We start from the raw sequence: 19,052 nt of genomic DNA, 5'->3' as shown, positions 1-19,052 counted from the left end.
ATACATTTGGCGGCAGCAGTGACACAGGGAGCCGCGCGCGCGCGCCACCCACCCACAAACCGAACCGAAGCTATTTGGGAGGGATATCGCCTTCTCTTCTTGCTGGTTGGCTGGGAGTTGGTGGGCGAGAGACTATACCGGCTACTGATTGGTTGGACTTTGTGCTGGAACGCGGGAATGACTTTGAATCGTTCCATAGTAGTTGCTGAACTGGAGAATAGCGCTGAGCGAACCTGCAGTCCAGTCCGCATTTATTTCCCGCCTCTGCTAACATGAACTGCCTGGATGTAGCTGATGCCCTACCCGGTTCCCCTAGGAAGGTTCGCGGCCAGATCCAGGTAAGTTCCTAGGGTGGGAGCAAGAAACATAGGTTAGCGCAGTAGTTCCCAGATATCCGAGGCACCCACCAGTCCAGGTGTTCGGGATGTCCCTGCTTGTGCACAGATGTAAAATCAAACTTGGGCTGATGGGGGGCTGCATTTGGGAATCCTTTACTAGCGCTAAGGGTTAAGCCAATGAGGTCGCATTACACTCCGGAGGCATTACCCAGTGCCTACAGTACATTGCAGAGGTGTCATACTGATAAGGGCTAAGTTTGGCAGAAAATAGGGACTGCTGTGCCACATGCACACAGCGCTGGGGACTGCTGGCACAATGGGACCCCATGCACACAGAACTAAAGCTGCGTACACACAAAGATTTAGCTGTCCAATCTGTCTGGTGGGGACAACAATCTGGTAATGCTGTATATGGGAGAAAATTACAATAAATCATTTGCTCCCAAAAATGGATAAAAACAATTGTTCAGATAGTTTCATAAATCAAATGGCTTTAACCAATTTATCTTAATAACTATTGTTTGTTTTCCAGCATTTGAGAGCAAATGGTTAAATCTCATTTGCTCCCATACATTTATGATAGGTTTTTTCCCCCACCAGACCGATTGGACGGTTAAAGCTGTAGTTATGTATGCAGCTTAAAGGGCCCCATACACTACAACGATTTTGCATGATTTCATTGGATTATGACCTTTCACTCCGATATATAATTTGTAAAGTGTCAAATTGTATGTGTTTTCCATTCGATTCGATGCACAGTCCTATGATAGGACCCCCTAGGTTGCTCGTACTGCACTAGTGATTTATCAGAATCGGATGGAAATAGGAGTGCTTTTTTTGTGTCTGTGAAGTTTGACTGACGTTTTCAGTCACTCTAGCCCCCTAACCCAGCCCATCAGATATAATTGATGGTATAATTGTATATCATAAGATACACTGGTGGCCAGCGGACACTTTCTGAAATTTGAATGTTTTTTTAACTTTGAATGCATATAAAAACTGTTACACTTCATGTAGTGCAATGACTTATATATCAAATGAAAGAAAATGTAATGCTGAATTCAACACAATAAAAAAGTCAAATACTTGCATTACAAGGAAAGTTAACACACACCCTGTACAATTTTTTTTGACCAATTTGGTTGAAAGACATTTCCATTGAACCCAGTGTCCTGGATTGAAGATGTTGACAAAAGATATTGTCAACAAACAAATGATGAATGATGATGCGCATACCCGCCAGTTGTTCATCAAGATTGTTTGTCAACTGTGCATGCAGCTCAATTTGAATATCTTTCAAAAAGAGCCTATAAACTGTAGCTAGATCTTTCTTCTTTCGTCTGTCGTCAATATCTTTAGTCAACATCTTTAGTCCAGGACACTGGGTTCAATGGAAATGTCTTTCAACCAAACTGGTCAAAAAAATTGTACAGTGTGTATGCACCCTTAGGGTGAAAATCCCTGTGTGCTTATGATGTCACTGTCATATCAGTATTTTGTTGTGTATCCTTTATTTTTCAAGACCGCAGCACAGCGACGTGGCATTGAGCCAACCTATGTTTAGAGCTCTTCCTTCTTTATTATGTGGTGCCATGAGACAATTATAGCCTCAATTAATTCTCTTTTATTGGATGGATGCCTCAGATGTACCAGTTTTTTTCAAACTGAACCACAAATGTTCTATGGGGTTCAGGTCTGGGCTGTTTCCTGGCCATCCCAGCACCTGTATGTCATTCTCTGTGAACCACTGTTTGTATATCCGTGCATTGTGGCAGGGAGCTGAATCCTGCTGGAAAAAAATGGGGCATTATCTGGAAAAAAGATCCCTGATAGAAGGTTGTAGGATGGTGTCAATGTACTTTCTGCTGTTCAGTGTGCCATCTATGACATGAAGGTGGCCTACAGCATCTGCTTTCATACATGCCCAGATCATAACACTTGCAGGATTCTTTGTCGCTTGAATGCAATCTGGATGTACCTCTTCCCCAGTGTGACGTCTCACATATTTTCTCCCATCACTACCAAATATCGATATCACTTGTTTCCACTGACCTTCTGTCCATGCAATGTGTTCTTTTGCCCACTGTATTATGTTTTTGCCGCTGCTTTTTATTCAGCAATGGCTTTTTTCGTGGAATCCTACCTTTTAGGCCAACCTCCATTAGTCTTCTCAGTACCGTTCTTGCACTGACAAAAACACCAGTTGCATTCAGTTCACTGCTACTGGCCGCAAATGACATCCATCTGTCCCTGACACAAATTTGTTTTATTCTACTATCATTAACAGCTGTGGTGCACTTTTTCTGGCCATTTTCTTCTTTGTTTTGTATAGATTGTGTTTCCTGATGGCGTAAACAAAACTTTCGTACTCCTGATGGTGTCACATTCTAACCAACTTATCTCGCAATTGCTGCATACGAAAGATTATTTTCATGTAAAACAACAATCCTGGATCTCTTCCTGGGTGACCAGTCACCACTTTGCCTGGATGTCATTGTTTTATTTTATTTTTTTACACTGTCAATAGCACTAAACAATACTCACAAACATCCAAACGTAATTGCACTTCAGTAACCAACTTTATTCTGCAAAATGAAACAGCCAAACTGACCTTTTCCACCTTTGAACATGAACTTGCACCTGCAGATATGACAGCTGATCATTGGTCCTTAGGACAACGATTCCGATTGGCTGGTAGTAGCTGTTTCTACAATCTGCTTATTGACTCTCAAGCATCTGTGCTTCTTTGTCTGACTTGAAAATAACACAACTTATCTTTTAATGCAAATATTTGACCTCTGTTTATTGTGTTGCATTCAGTATTAAATTTCGGTACTATCACGGCGCCCATCGCATCGCAGACCATATGGTATGCGATGCAACGAGATTTCCCCCGATGTCATACAATGTTAAAATTGTATATGCCATACAATGCGATGCGATTTTAAATTGTATAAGCCAGGGCTCGACAAAACCCGGTCGCCTGGTCGCCATGGCGACCAGATTTTGCTTCCTGGCGATCAGTTTTGCCAGGAAGCAGTACTACTCCTCGGGCAGAGTGACTTTAATTACTAACTGTAGCGGGCCCCATGGAGGAGTATAACTATACTGTTAACTATAACATCCAGCCAAGCCGCAGCAGCCGGCAGAGCGGTGCACAACTCACCCGGCTGCCGCTGTATCAGAGCAGGTCTGCGGCGTGGCTATTTAAAAGTTGAGCACGGCTGAGCTACAGTGGTAGCTCCTGATTGGCTCGGGAGCCGTCTTGACTTTTCAAATAGTCGCGCTGCGGACCTGCTGTGTGCTCTGATACAGCAGCAGCAGCCGCGCGAGTTGTGCGCGGCTCTGCTGGCTGCTGCGGCGCTGGATGTTTTAGATAACCGGTTATAGTATAACCCATCGTGGGGCTGTCGCGCTGCGGAACTGCTGTGTGCTCTGACACAGCAGCAGCCGGGTGAGTTGTGCGCGGCCCTGCTGGCTGCTGCGGCGCTGCCACTGGATGTTCTAGCTAACAGGTAAACAGCACTGCTTCTATTGGGAATGAGGGGATGGGGAAATGGAGAGGGGGGCACAGGGGGATATAAACAGTGATGCCTGTGTCACCCTCTGCTTCTCTCACACTGACACTCACTACCTCTCCCTTTCACCCATTTCCATCAGTCCCCCTGTCACACTGCTTATGCTCTCTGTCACACTCTATCTATCCCTTTCACCCACTCTTGGTCACCCTTTTCCTCTCCCTGTTACCCACGGATTCTTCCTGTCAGTCACCCCCTGTTTGTCATTGTTTTTCTTTGCAACACCCCCTGCCTCTCCCTGTCCACCTCTACCTTCTCATCCACTATCCTGTAATGGTGCCCCCCCCCCCCCCCCCCCCCCCCCCTGTAGTTTTTTTTATGGATCTGCCCCTGCCTGGTATCAATGTGGCATAATATGTAATGGACATTATGGCATGTGGTTTTATATATAATGGGCATCACAGTGTGTGGCATAAGGTGCAATAGGCATTACGGTGTTTGGTATACAGTGTAATGGGCATTATGGCATGAAGTATAATACGCAATAGGTATTACAGCATGTGTATGTGTAATGGGCATTGTGGCATGTGGTATAATATCTAATGGGTGTTCGACATGTGTAATAGGCATTATGGTGTGACGTTTTGGCACGAAATTTACCTATTGTTAGTTTTCTGGCTCCTACACTTTCATCCTGGCTCCTAGATTTTTTTTTTAAATTGTCAAGCCCTGGTATAAGCACCCTAATGGGGGCTTACAATGTTAAATGCACCCCCACTATGAACGTGAACCCGAAGCGTGGCGAGCGCAGCGGTACACTTCCTCCGACCTTTTCATACATGTAAAGTAATACGCGTGCGCTCGCCACGCTTCGGGATCGGTGGCTCGCTGCGCTCGCCACACTATATAAGAACTCCACGCCGACGTGGATAGTGGGGGTATGAAAAGGTCGGAGGACACGTACCGCTGCGCTCGCCACGCTTCGGGTTGGCGTTCATACTGGGGGTGCATTTAACATTGTAAGCACCCATTAGGGTGCTTATACAATTTAAAATCGTATAGGGGGCTTAAATCGCATCGAATGTATGGCATGCGATTAAAAATCGTGCGACTTAATATCGGGGGTGCCGTGATAATACACAAGTACCTAAATTTCCTTTAATTTGATATATGAATCATTGCACTGCGGAGTGTAACAGTTTTTATAAGCATTCAAAGTTGAAAAACATAAAAATTTCAAAAAGTGTCTGCAATTTTGGCCACCAGTGTATATGGTATCTCATGCAATCTACCTTGGCTTGATCAATCACATGAGATATATCTTAAAGTGCCCATACAGGTCCCGATTCGGCCACTGCGATGTGTGCTTTGAGGTGCGCGCTCCCGCGGCATCTCATCGCACAGTACAAAAAGTATGTGCTGCACATACTTTTTGTACTTGCTTTTTATCTCATCGCATTCACAAGGCATGCGATGCTATTTAAGCTCAAATCTCACGGCTGAATCGGGACGTATATGGGCACCTTTCGAAAAAAAGACACCAAAGTACAAAATTAGATGGAATCAGTTCCAGAGGGAGTTAAAGGGAAATCGCTTCCGACTTCAGGGTCAGACATATCTTTGTAGTGCATGGGGCCCTTAAGGGCTGCTGGTTCTTAAGGAAACTGACAATTCTTAACTATTTGTGTTTCAGATCATTTTTGGACCCATGTTTTCAGGAAAAAGGTGAGCCTGATTTATTTATTTTTCATAATTTATGATATGGGAGAGTATTTTTGAACTAACATTTTAGTTAATAACTTTTAGTGATGATTTTATTCTATATTTTGTATCTACTTGCAGCACAGAATTGATGCGTAGAGTACGTCGTTTTCAAATAGCACAGTACAAGTGCATGGTTATAAAGTATGCTAAAGACACTCGTTACAGCAAGGAGCAATTGGCCACTCACGACCGGTAAGGATTGCATTCATTTTTAGCTTTTTAAGTACCTGGGCCCCTTCACATGCACAGTGACCCCCTGAATATATAAACCAGGGTTGCCTGGTAATGTTCCTGGACTTCCCTGGTAATGTATGATTGCCATCACCTGTGGTGAAACACCTTTACCTAGCTCCCCACAGGTGATGGCAATCATACATTACCAGGGAAGTCCAGAAACAGAGCATTTTCTCCCTCATGGAGAGGGTCAGGTAGGCAACCATGACTCATTCTGATGCTGCCAGATGTTGATACATTGGGCAGCTCAACATTCCCCATAATAGCTTATGAGGATGCAGCTGGTGGCGGTGCAGGAGGGATCACAGCAGGGATCGGATATTCCTGCTGTGGTCCCTCCTGATACATTCAGGTGATACTTAATACTTGCAGGAAACCTATTTAGCTGCAAATATTAAATGATAAATGGGCCCCATAGAAACCTATGGGGTTTTCGTCTGTAGTTGGGAATGGAGGGCTCACAGCAGATTTTGCCAATATCTGCTGCAATACTTCCTTCATACATTTAGGCGATACTAAATATTTTTGGCCACGCCCTGAAAAAAAAAAAGTTGTGTTCGGGGAATAAGTGCAACATATTTTTTGCCCTATGACTATTAATGCTGTTATATCCCTGTATGTAGTGATAGTTTGTTATGGGAGAGGTTTAGGGCCAGGAACCCACCTTATGGAAGCAATGTCCCTAGAAGGTTGTCTTATTTGGTGAAATGTCATTTCCCAGTTCGATAAGACAAACCAAATAGTTTATTTAAAAAAAAAAAAATCATTTAAACTACATTGAACATGTTGTAGTTTCTATTTATTCTGGTTAAGCAGTGATGTCACAGGGATATCCTAGTATCCCCAATGCCGCTTCGGCCAATAAAGGCGACCGATGGTCATTATCACGGCATCTAGTTAGAGGCTGAAAATGGACCCTCAATCAGGTGAAAGCACATGGGATTGGTGGGGTATGGGTCATTGGATTGATCCACTGAAGGTCGACAGTCCAAAGGTCAACACAGGTTTTTCCCGAATGTCGACACAATCAACATGAAGTCTGAAAGTGCACAGAGTCCCCTTGCATGGGTCGCTACGCTTGCAGTGTCTCGGGCACGGTGCCCCCCCCAGGCAGAGTGACTGCATGATGGGCCAATTGTTTGTATTGCATGGTTTCCTTTCATGTGTCATATTTAAGAGCAGATGTATAAAGTTCTAAATCATTATGCATTGTATGATTCCAATCCTTCATTCTTAGTAATACACATGTTTGCCCCCATAGGCACACAATGTCTGCAGTTTCTGCCTGCAATCTGGCAGATGTGTTTACAGAGGCTCTGACCCACTGTGTGATAGGAATCGATGAGGGGCAATTTGTAAGTATCTTTACACTTTACAGGAAGCCTATTATTTTCTGTACAATCTTCACAATGACAAAGTGACACATTCTCTCCACAGTTCCCAGATGTGGTTGAATTCTGTGAAGACATGGCGAATAGAGGCAAAACAATCATTGTAGCTGCTCTGGATGGCACGTTCCAGAGGAAGGTGGGTGGCATGTGACATGAGCAGTTATGTGCAGGGGAGATGACCGTTTGTATGAGCTAAAGTAATATGCAGACGTGTACAGCCCATAGAAGTATTAGGAGGGATGGCATCACTGAGACTCATAAGGAGCTGGTAAATTGCTATACTGAATTCTTATGAATATTGGTTCATAATAATATTTGTAGGAGAGTCCTGTGTGCTGTAAAAAAAAAAAAGGTGGACCAAAGCATCGGTGGCCCCAGGGTTTGTTTGATACTGGTCCCTGGCCAAGAGCCACCTCTCTACCTATTGCAATCCCAGACAGGGGGATATGCCACCCAATGGGACTACTTGTCATGCTGGTGATTGGCAGGAAGAACTGGGGGGGTGGTATTATGTTTACTTGCTGATGCCATAACACAAGGGGATCCATACAGTTCAGTGCAAAGCTTGTGATGGCTGTTGCTGCAGCATTTTAATGCTGGCAGCGGCACCTAAATTCGCACCCTTCAGGGGCTGGAATCAGCCCCAATTCTTACAAGTGTTTGGAGCCCTATGGGGCACTTTTATGGGATTTAAAAGTTCACTAGGGCTCCAAACACTTTTATACAAGTGCTTGGAGCCCTAGTGAACACTTTTATGGGATTCTCGGGGCCGCTGCTGGGATGACTCACACATGCGCGTTTATTGTGCTGAATTGGCGAAACTGCATGCTGGAACTAGCTGAGGGCGTACGTACATACATACATACATGATCCAACTTAATTTGGCAGCAAATAGTGGAACAGAGATGCCTATATTTTGCCAGCTGGAGGTAAAGTGCAGCACTTATTTGGGACTGAAGCGAAGTAGCTGAACAATAAGATTAGTTCATACCATAGACCAGGCATTCCCAACCACGGTCCTCAAGGCACACCAACAGTGCAGGTTTTAGTGATATCCAGGCTTGAGCACAGGTGACTTAATTAGTACCTGAGTGATTCTGATTAAACCATCTGTGCTGAAGCCTGGATATCACTAAAACCTGCACTGTTGTTGTGCCTTGAGGACTGTGGTTGGGAATGCCTGCCATAGACTATGGTTATTCTGTGGCTCCCTGGCTTGTCCTTCTATCTCTGACACTGTCCAATGGATTGGAACTCTGGTGACTCTACCCTGTCTCTTTATTATAAGGCTTTTGGCGACATCCTCAATTTGGTGCCGTTGGCCGAGAGCGTTGTAAAGCTGAACGCTGTGTGCATGGAATGCTATCGGGAGGCCTCGTACACAAAGCGTTTAGGGTCAGAAAAAGAGGTAAGCTAACTTTTGAGAGATCGCAATTTGTATATGTACTGTTGCATCACAAAGTGCTTTAGGTCGGTGACTTAGGAGGTATGCCATCTGTTGCAATTTTGATGCTTATTTCTTGATGCTGGCTATCAGTCCCAGGGTGTTAAGGTGCCCATACACTAGTAAGATTTATCTTCAGATCTGGCTGGTTGGAACAAAAACATGGTTATGGATGAGTGACCATTTCAGTTTTCCAGCATTTCCAAGTAAATGGTCAACTGTCATTTGCTCTCATCCATAACCATGTTTTTGTTCCAACCAACCAGATCTGAAGATAAATCTGCATGTTTATGGCCACCTTTAGTGTCAGCAATGGAGTGACCCTGGCGGCCATGGTGTGTTGGACATTCTACACCTACTATATCAGATGGTGCGCTGATAGTACATGTGCTCACATCAGCAGCTTCGTCAGTAGCGTTCACCTATGAATCAACCCCTGAATTTTGAGTTTTAACTCTATTTAAAGATTTGTAATGAGTCATGTTGGATGATTTGCTGTTCAGTAAAGCTGCCCATACACCTAAAGATTTATTGTCTGATCTGGTTGGATGGAACAAAATCTGGTAATTTACGGGAGCAAAGGACTGTTAACCATTTGCTTCAAAATGCTGGAAAACTGACAAAAAAGGATTATTCAGATATTAGCAGATTTTTTTAGTGTGTTTTGTTTCTATCAGCCAGATCGGACCATAAATCTATAGGTGTATGGTAAGCTTTAAAGCAGGCATGTCCAACCTGCGGCCCTCCAGATGTGCTAAAACTACACATCCCAGCATGCATTGCCATCATTCTAGCATTCCCTAATAGCCAAATTGTGGCAGGGCATGCTGGGATGTGTAGTTTTAGCACATCTGGAGGGCTGCAGGTTGGACATGCCTGCTTTAAAGTATTCATGCTTGTGCTCATTAATTGTCAGCTAAAAAAGACTATGTAGTGATGCAATGCATTCTGGCCTATAAATCTATGTAGGTCATTCTGTGGCACAAGGGTGGGCAATTAGTTCAGTTTGGGGGTGGGGGGGCATACTGAACAACTTCTTAGTAAATGATTGGGAGCCACACCCAAAATATATATTTAAACTTGATTCCTAAAATCTGGCCTTTATCACTTTTAAATAGACGTCTGAATACACACAGCTTTACAGGTGGAACTGTAAAATGGTAACTTTCTTCAGTAGCCGTGCTTCCCCACTGGCTTTGTCTCTGATCTTCTGTGTTGCGCAGAGAAGTGTAACATTACTGTTGCAGCACAGGACATGTTCCCCTAGCTGCCGGCACTGTGGGCAACTTGAGCTACCTGTATTTTGCTGGTTACCAACCTATCCTAGACACCATCTGACCTGAACAATGTAGCTGGGAATGGGCTATGTGCAGGATGTGGAGAGGAGATGGATGGGACATATTTTGCCCACCCCTGTTCCAGTGTGATGTCTCTATATGTGTACTTCATACTGAAATGACCAATATATCTACAGCTTTTGGGGTAGTTTGAGGGTTTAAGTTATTAGCCTCTAGTGCAGTGGTTCCCAACCTGGGATTACTTGAAATTATTATTTCTCCTTCATACTTCATGGCAGCCATTACATTGGGTTTATCCCCCTCTCTCTCCCAATTAGACAGGTAGTTTTTTCCTCCCCTAGGATCCAGCTCCTCCTCTTCCACTTGCTATATAACCGAGCACCTCCCCTTAAACCCTAGTCTTTTTTCCTGTCTCCTCTATCTGTGATCAGGTAGTTAGATTAGAGTTGTGTGTAGGTAAAAGACCGGGCAGCGAGGGGTGGCGGTGCCTGACCCTATATGTGTGATCCAAGGCCGGAGGCAGGGATCTGTGCTCACCGGATGGGTTGGCGGTGCCTATAACCCAGAGACGAGATACTATGAGGGGACTCACCAGAAGCCTCAGGGCGGGAGCCATGGCTGGTTGAGGGTGAGTCCTGAGCACTGAGGATGGGCGCGGCGGCGTCCAGCGTGTTTGCGGCTGGCGTCTGTTCCTGCATGAGTGAAGCTGGCTTCCGGCGCGCGGTCTGCGTTGCATAGGCAGACCGCGTGCGTTCCACAGGCAGGAAGCGTACGGCGCTTCCTTACTCAGCGTCCTGGGTGGAGGCGCCGGGAGTGACGCGTGTGTGACGCGTCAGCACGCGGCCTGCGTTCCATTGCGGGTCGCGTGCGTGTCACGAGGCGGAAGTACACTATATATAGCGCCTGGCCGGTGTAACAGGCGCTGCTCCTGCTTCTTGCATGGTGGGCTACTGTACTTCAGCTGCGATATGGAGGGAGCCTCTCCTAATGCGAATTTACCGCTGCCCAGGTAAGTCCTCAGTGAGGACTGGTTATGTTCCTTTTTATGCTGGTTAGTCAGTTAGTTAGTCCCTCTTTTCTTCTGTTCTAGTGTGTCTGTTGTTGCTAAGAAGAAGACAGCCAAAAAGAGATTGGATAAGAATTGCCCTGAGTGTGACAAGTCCTTTTTTGGAGAGGATGTATTATGCAAACATTGTCTTCAGAAAAAAGAGGTTGCTTCAGTGTCTAGCCAGATTTCAGAACTTAGAGAATGGATGGAGAAGAATTTTGTCTCTAAAAAGGAATACACTAGCAATAAGAGGTCCAGGTCTCAGACCAGTTTGGATGTGGACGATGACGGTGGTTCAGGAGGGGCCGGTTCTGATGACGGCACAGGTGGTTCTACGGCCGAGTCTGGAGAAGTGGCTGAGGACGAGCGTTTGTTTGACTTGGGCTTGGTGGAAGTGGTGTTAAAAAACCTATATAAAACCTTGAACTATAAGCAGCCAGCTAAAACGGAGCTAGACACTCTTTTCGAGGATAGATCAAGGAAAGGCAGGTGCTTTCCGGTCCACAAAGTTGTCAAGGATATATTGATAAAGGAGTGGAATAATGTGGACAAGCGAGTAGGGTCCTTTAAGAGGGTGGACAAGATGTTTCCCTTAGAAGATGAGGACTTTTTGAAATGGAGCAATGTGCCCAAAATTGATGCATCCGTGTCGGAGGTTACTACCCGCACGACTATCCCATTGGAAGATGGGGCTTCTTTAAAGGACCCTATGGAGAAGAGGATGGAGAGTGCTCTAAAACGCTTGCATATATCTACCTCTGTGTCCATGAAGGCAGGCGTAGCCATAGCCTCTCTGTCTCGAGCATTACGCATATGGTGTGCGGCATTGCAGGATGATATGCAGGACAAAACCTCCCGAGATCATATGAGCAAGAGTCTGGCTCAGATACAAATGGCTATAGACTATGTCTGCGAGGCATCACTAGACATGTTGGACTTCTCAGCCAAGTCTTTAACTTCAGGAGTAGTGGCCAGAAGGGCGCTCTGGCTGAAGTCATGGTCAGCAGATTCACACTCTAAAAATAAGCTTGCTACACTTCCGTATGAGGGTGCTTTTCTCTTTGGGAGTAAGCTTGACCAAATGATTCAGAGGATGTCGGGGGGTAAATCGGTCAGGCTACCCCAGGATAGGAGGGGTAGATTTAATTCCTACTCTAACAGGCAATCATTTAGACAGGCCAGGTCATATAGGCCAGGTAGGCCTTTTCGTGACAAGTACGCATCAGGCACATCACGGGCATTTTTTCGCCAGTACGTTAAAAAGAGAGGCGAAAGCTCTGGCGCAACTCAGAAGCAGTGACGCCAGGGGCGCCATGGAGCGAATTCCAGTAGCAGGAAGACTGCTGGAATTTGCTCACGTCTGGGAACAGAACGTCTCGGACAGATGGGTCCTGGAGATAGTATCTCAAGGATACCAATTAGAATTTCTGTTAAAGCCGAAATGGGCAAAATTTTTAAGTTCCAATCTTCCTCTGTCAGAGACAGAAAAGGAGGTATTGAAATTAAGCGTACAGGATCTGATCGACACAAATGCAGTCGAAGAAGTGCCATTGAAAGAAAGAGGACTGGGGTATTACTCCCGGCTATTTGTTATAAGCAAGGCCTCAGGCGGGTTCAGAACCATCCTCGATCTAAGGTGTCTGAACGATCGTCTAAGAAAAAGGAAGTTTCATATGGAAACGACAAAATCGATCTTGATGGGAATCAGGAGGGACGACTATCTAGTAGCAATCGACCTGAAGGATGCGTACTTTCATATCCCCATCTTTCCGGCCGACAGAAAGTATCTCAGGTTTGCCATAAAAGAAAGACACTTCCAGTTTACATGCCTGCCATTCGGGCTGACTTCGTCACCTCGAGTATTTACAAAGGTCCTGGTGGTGTTAATAGAAAGCTTAAGAAGACGAAAGGTGATGGTATGGGCATACCTGGACGACATCCTGATAGCAGCGCAGTCCGAAGAACAAAGTGTACTAGCAAGAGACTATACCATCGAGTTTCTTCAAAGACACGGCTGGATGATCAACTGGGAAAAAAGTCGTCTCATCCCGTCAAGAAAGATTCAGTTCTTAGGCATCCTAATAGATACCGTCTCTTTTCAGATAGCGCTCTCAGAGAAGAGGTGCGAGAAAATCCAACAGCTAATTTCTCTCATTCACAGCGAGTCCCGCGTGCCCTTGAGAACAGCGATGAGTTTGCTGGGGATGATGGCGTCAGCAGTGGAGGTTACGCCATGGGCAAGATGGAGGATGAGGCCACTCCAATGGTTTCTCCTGAGGTTCTCACGAGTTCATACGCCACTAGATCAGGCGATAAGGATTCCAAACGCAGTAAAGGTTTCCCTAAATTGGTGGAGCTACGATCTGTTAACAGAAAGAAGGTGTTCCCTACAAAGTCCTTCATTTGTAGTGATAACTACAGACGCCAGCGCCTCCGGCTGGGGGGCGCATGGGATAGGGAAATCATGCCAAGGGAGGTGGTCGATGCAGGAAAAAAACTGGTCATCGAACCACAGAGAATTGAGAGCGGTGTGGCAAGCAATAAAGTTCTTCGCAGACGACATAAAGGGGTCACATGTGCGGGTGTTCTCAGACAATGTCACGACAGTTTCGTACATCAACCGTCAAGGAGGCACAAGAAGTCGTGTGTTATTGGAGGAAGTAGAGAACATAATGGCATGGGCCGAGGTAAATCTCCTGTCGATTACAGCCTTGCATATTCCAGGAGAAGAAAATCAAGCTGCAGACTTCTTGAGTCGCAATACATTAATTCCAGGCGAATGGGAACTAAAGCACTCGGTCTTCCAACTCATAGTAGAAAACTTCGGCATGCCAGAGATCGACCTAATGGCAACATCAGTCAACAAAAAGGTCCCCCGGTTCTTCTCCCGGTACCCAGCGCACGGGTCGTGCGGAGTCGATGCCCTGTCTCAACAGTGGAACTATTCCCTAGCCTATGTGTTCCCGCCATTTTCTCTCATTCACAGGGTGCTGTGGAAAATCAGAGCGGAGAGATGTCAGGTATTGATAGTTCTTCCTTATTGGGCCAGAAGGGCTTGGTTCCCGATGCTAGAGAGCATGGCGGTGGCCGGTCCTCTGTTTCTGCCAGTGTCAGCAGACCTTCTATCTCAAGGACCGATCAGATGCCAAAATCCTCAGAACTTGTCGTTGACGGCGTGGAAATTGAAAGGCAGCAACTGAGAGAGAAACATCTGTCCCCAGAAGTGATAGAAATACTTCTTCAGGCTAGGAAGAAGGTTTCGTCGGCCATCTACTACAGAGTCTGGAGGATATTTGCTAAGTGGTCTAGAGACAGATTTCAGTTTCCGAATGCAACCATCTCTCAGGTTTTACAATTTCTGTGTGACGGTTTCAACAAGGGCTTAGCGGTTGCTACTCTAAAAGTACACATCTCGGCATTGAGTATATTGCTAGATCAGAAGCTGGCAGATCATACCCTGGTAAAAAGATTCTGTCAGGCCATCAAGAGGATCCGGCCAAGGATTCGCTCTATGGTTCCTCAATGGGATCTCAACTTGGTGCTAAACGGTCTTATGGAGGCTCCATTTGAGCCGTTGGACAGAGCAAGCCTTAAGTTTTTGACATGGAAAGTGGCTTTCCTGGTGGCAATCACTTCAGCCAGAAGGGTTAGTGAACTCCAGGCGCTGTGCATTCAAGAGCAATATCTTAAAATCTTTCCTGATAAAGTGGTCTTGAAGACTAAAAATTCTTTTTTGCCAAAAGTGGTGTCATTTTTTCATTTGAATCAAGAAATTATATTGCCTTGTTTTTTTCCCAATCCTGCAAATAAAAAAGAAGAGAATTTGCATTCATTAGACGTGGTCAGAGCCATTAAAATTTATTTGGATAGATCTGCATCGTTCAGACAATCAGAGAATTTGTTTGTGATTCCGCAAGGTGCGAAGAAGGGATTCGTTCCAGCGAAACAAACAATCTCAAGATGGCTTAAAGAAGTTATTACCTTTACCTACAAAAAAGTAGGACGTCCAGTCCCGGAGGGTATAAAAGCACACTCGACACGGGCAATGGCGGTTTCATGGGCGAGAGAGGCAAACGTATCAGTCAGAGAGATATGTCAAGCGGCTACTTGGAAATCTCTGCATACGTTTTCCAAGCATTATGCCCTGGATGTGGCAGAAGCTCGTTTTGGAAGCGAAGTCCTAAGACAAGCGCTAGCTTGAGGTATTGTATAGCCCGCCCTACTGCTTTGGTACATCCCAATGTAATGGCTGCCATGAAGTATGAAGGAGAAAGCAAGGATTATACTCACGATAATACCTTTTCTTCGGAATACTTCATGGCAGCCCATATTTTTTGGCCCTCCCTGTTTCTGTTTTTTCCCCTAGGATCGGGACGGAGACATTCAAAAGACTAGGGTTTAAGGGGAGGTGCTCGGTTATATAGCAAGTGGAAGAGGAGGAGCTGGATCCTAGGGGAGGAAAAAACTACCTGTCTAATTGGGAGAGAGAGGGGGATAAACCCAATGTAATGGCTGCCATGAAGTATTCCGAAGAAAAGGTATTATCGTGAGTATAATCCTTGCTTTATAATGGCGGAAGAAGTCATCTCCAATTGCCGTGGAGATAAACTGTTGCATCGCTTCTGGTTTTGTCTGCGGTGTCATTAGCATCTCCTCATGCTTTTGCTTGACCAGCAATCTGCTGGTAGCTACCTGTGCTGCCCTCGGACATCAATCAACTGACATGGGTGACATTCGTTCTACAGGCGTTATCGGGAACCCCGGAGACTGTATGCGGCCAGACACAGAGGGACCAGATTCACTACTCCTGAATATAAGGACACACACACTGCTAACTTCCACTAGTAAATAGTGTGGATGTTTCAAATTGAGAGGAAGGGAGACTCCTAAATGAAAAGCCTAATCACGGGGGGGGGGACAGGAGAGCAAAAAAAAAGCTTGGGAACCACTGCTCTAGTGTATGAATGCTGTATTGTGCAAATTGGCTTCTGGGCCAAGCTCATACCAGATGGAAAGATAGTCAAAGCTTCCTTGTTCACTTTATACAACCCTCTTTTTTCCTGCAGGTGGAAGTGATCGGAGGGGCTGACAAATACCATTCTGTGTGTAGACCATGCTACTTTAGGACACAGCTGCCAGCAGAGGCAAAAGAGAATCTTGGTCACAGCCTTAAAGACAAAGCATCTTTCTCACTTGGGATTAAACACTTACCGGCCAAATCGCCACGCAAACCTCTGTCACAACTGCAATGCTCTTAATTCTATGTTACTCAACCTTGTGCTATGAAGTGGACAGTGCAGGGCTGACATTCTCAGCTGTATGTGGTGAAGAAGCTTGTCTTGATTACAAGTTACAATGGGTAATCAAAAGGATGCATGATGTGGGTATAAATGTGCATTTTCTATTGCGTAGGGTTTCATGTTGGACCATCAATTAATCTGGTTCAATCGCTTTTTATTTATGGATTTATTTTTTTCCAGTTTTTGCATACATTCATTACGGTATAACTGGTCACCATCCCATTAATGACAGAGTTGCCGCTAGCCGGGGCTCTGTCATGCTGTGGTGGGTAAGTGCCTGAACTGAGCTTTATCTGATGCCAGCTAGTGGCTTCCAGTGCACCCTTTGAGGTGAGGAGCAGCATTAGGCTTTTATTATATACTGAGATACTGTATGTCAAGCAACGTTAACCCCTGGTGGTCAAACAGGTAATGTTCTAATCAGGGCTGATATAGCATCTAATTCACAGGTTCTCAAAGTCAGTCCTCAGGACCCCACACAGTGCATGTTTTTTGTCTCAAGTGAAATAATTAGCTTCGTCTGTGGAGCTTTTAAAACATGTCAGTGAATAATGAGCATGCCTGCCTGGTGACCTGGAAAATGTGTTTGAGAACCACTGATCTGATTTACAGGTAGATTGAGAGGCTGTTTGATTACAAAGGTGTAGTAGGAACTTGCAAAAAGTTTGGCTGTGAAATTAGCTGATCACTCATGTAAGTCATACTTGCCTACCTGACCCTCTCATTCATGGAGAAAATGCTCTGTTCCTGGACTTCCCTGGTAATGTATGATTGCCGTCACCTGTGGTGAAACACCTTTGTTATCAATTACCTAGCTCCCCACAGGTGATGGCAATCCTACATTACCAGGGAAGTCCAGGAACAGATCATTTTCTCCCTGAAGGAGAGGGTCAGGGTAGGTAAGTATGATGTAACTTTATAATGGTGTTTTCAATCAGATTAGCAGTAGTCCAACTGCCATGGCTGTAAAAATGTGAGAACTATAGATGAAAAGTAGCCGCTCAACTATGTACAGGTAACCATTAAATATAATTTATTTTAAAAGAGCACCACCATTTCCAAGTAACCATTTCTCTGCTAGGGTGTGGTAATGACTAATCCCAATAAGATTCAATGAATTTTTATAGAACTTTTTTTATTCATTAGTGAGCTATTTGCTGTGCAAACATTGGCGGCTCATACTCTTTACTTTTAAAGGGCTACTGGTTTAATATGACTTTAATTTTTCCATGCACATACGTGTCAGATTGTACTTTTTATCTGAAGAACATACAGGCAATCTGTCACACAAATTGTAGCGCTGATGGTAAAAAAGGAAAATAACCCAAACTTGCTGTGAATACTGTAAAGGATCCATTGGTGCAAAGGAACCTACAAGCAGAAGATTTGATCAGATTTTTGCCCATCTATTTGCTTTATTAACAAGGAGTGCATAATTTTACTTAATAGTTTGTTGGTACAATCTACACTACAGATGTGTACACTCACATCTATCCTCCCTGCACATTAAGCAGCCCTTCTAGTCACACCATGACTTCGCAGCACTAAATGTATTTTCTGTGACATTTTCCATTAAAATAAATGTCACTGCAAAATGATGCACAAGAAGCTTTTGCTGTTTAAAGTTATATGCAGCATGCCTATATTCTGTGCGTGACTATCAGCATGTAAAATGCTACACTACAGTGCTGTCTAGGACCGGGGTGGGGAACCTCAGGCCCGGGGGCTGTATGCGGCCCCCGTAGCCGCTCTGAGTGGCCCTCCCACCTGCCAAGCAGCTTTATCGGGAGTCAAGTACAGGGGAATTTCTCTTACAAAGTTTCCCGCTGCAGCCGTCCCACGCTCCGGTGGCTGCCGCTGAATAGGACTGACAGTCTCCGGTTTGCTGTTGATTAAGAGGAATCTCGTGAGAACTACTGACCTCTTGCAAGATTCCTCTTAATCAACAGCAGCCAGAGACTGTCAGTCCTATGCAGCGGCTGGAGCGTGGGACGGCTGCAGCAGGACAATTTGTAAGAGAAATTTTTACATATGGCCCCCAAAGGCTTTTTGCCCCATACAAACGGCTCTTCGCACAAAAAAGGTTCCCCACCCGTGGTCTAGGATAACTCTGTAATGTAGCATTTTGTATGTAGATACAGGCATATCATTTTAAGCAGCAGTCTGCTTGTGTATCCTTTTCACAGGGCGATACAAATAAGATTTATTCTTGGCAAAAAGATGGCTGTGTGTGTACATACATACATTTATTATTTTGAGCTGGGCAATTTATATTTTGTATTAAAGCGCAGGCACAGAACTTTTGCTTTATTGGTAAAACTACAATTGCAGGTTACGTTAGGAAAGGACTGAGTACTGAAATCAGCACTTGGCCATTACATTATTGGTCTCTAAAATTCTATTTCATAATAATAATGGCTGCACTTATTCGTTGCTTATATACTGCATCTTTAATGAATTCATTAGAAAATCAGTTAAAAAAAAAAAAAGTGGTGCATGTGCTGGCACTGCTGCTGCTTCATATTCTAATCCAGGACTAACCACACATTTCTTCATTTTACAGAGTCCTATTTTTAGTTGATGTACAACCTTGTCCATTTGTTTGTAGCATATTTCACTTGGCTTTTTCTTTGCCCTATATTTATTTTTTTAGCTTGATAATAAATATGTATATAAACCTTAAAGAGCATTGGCATATTTATTCAGTGTACATAGTT

At 44.7% G+C, this 19,052-nt stretch overlaps 1 protein-coding gene across 1 annotated transcript; it reads left to right on the top strand.

Annotated features, from left to right (window-relative positions):
- The first annotated feature begins 98 nt into the window (after positions 1 to 98).
- Positions 99 to 17,744, top strand: TK1 (thymidine kinase 1). Its single transcript, XM_083148612.1, has 7 exons — positions 99 to 338; positions 5,550 to 5,581; positions 5,699 to 5,812; positions 7,116 to 7,209; positions 7,292 to 7,381; positions 8,534 to 8,653; positions 16,102 to 17,744. Exons 1-7 carry the CDS (start codon positions 273 to 275, stop codon positions 16,291 to 16,293), a joined length of 708 nt encoding a protein of 235 aa, XP_083004738.1. The 5' UTR covers positions 99 to 272; the 3' UTR covers positions 16,294 to 17,744.
- Positions 17,745 to 19,052: the final 1,308 nt, after the last annotated feature.

This window comes from Crinia signifera, chromosome 6, assembly GCF_055691185.1.
Source record: "Crinia signifera chromosome 6, ASM5569118v1, whole genome shotgun sequence".
Classification (NCBI taxonomy): Eukaryota; Metazoa; Chordata; class Amphibia; order Anura; family Myobatrachidae; genus Crinia; species Crinia signifera.
This window is presented reverse-complemented; position numbering and strand designations above follow the sequence as displayed.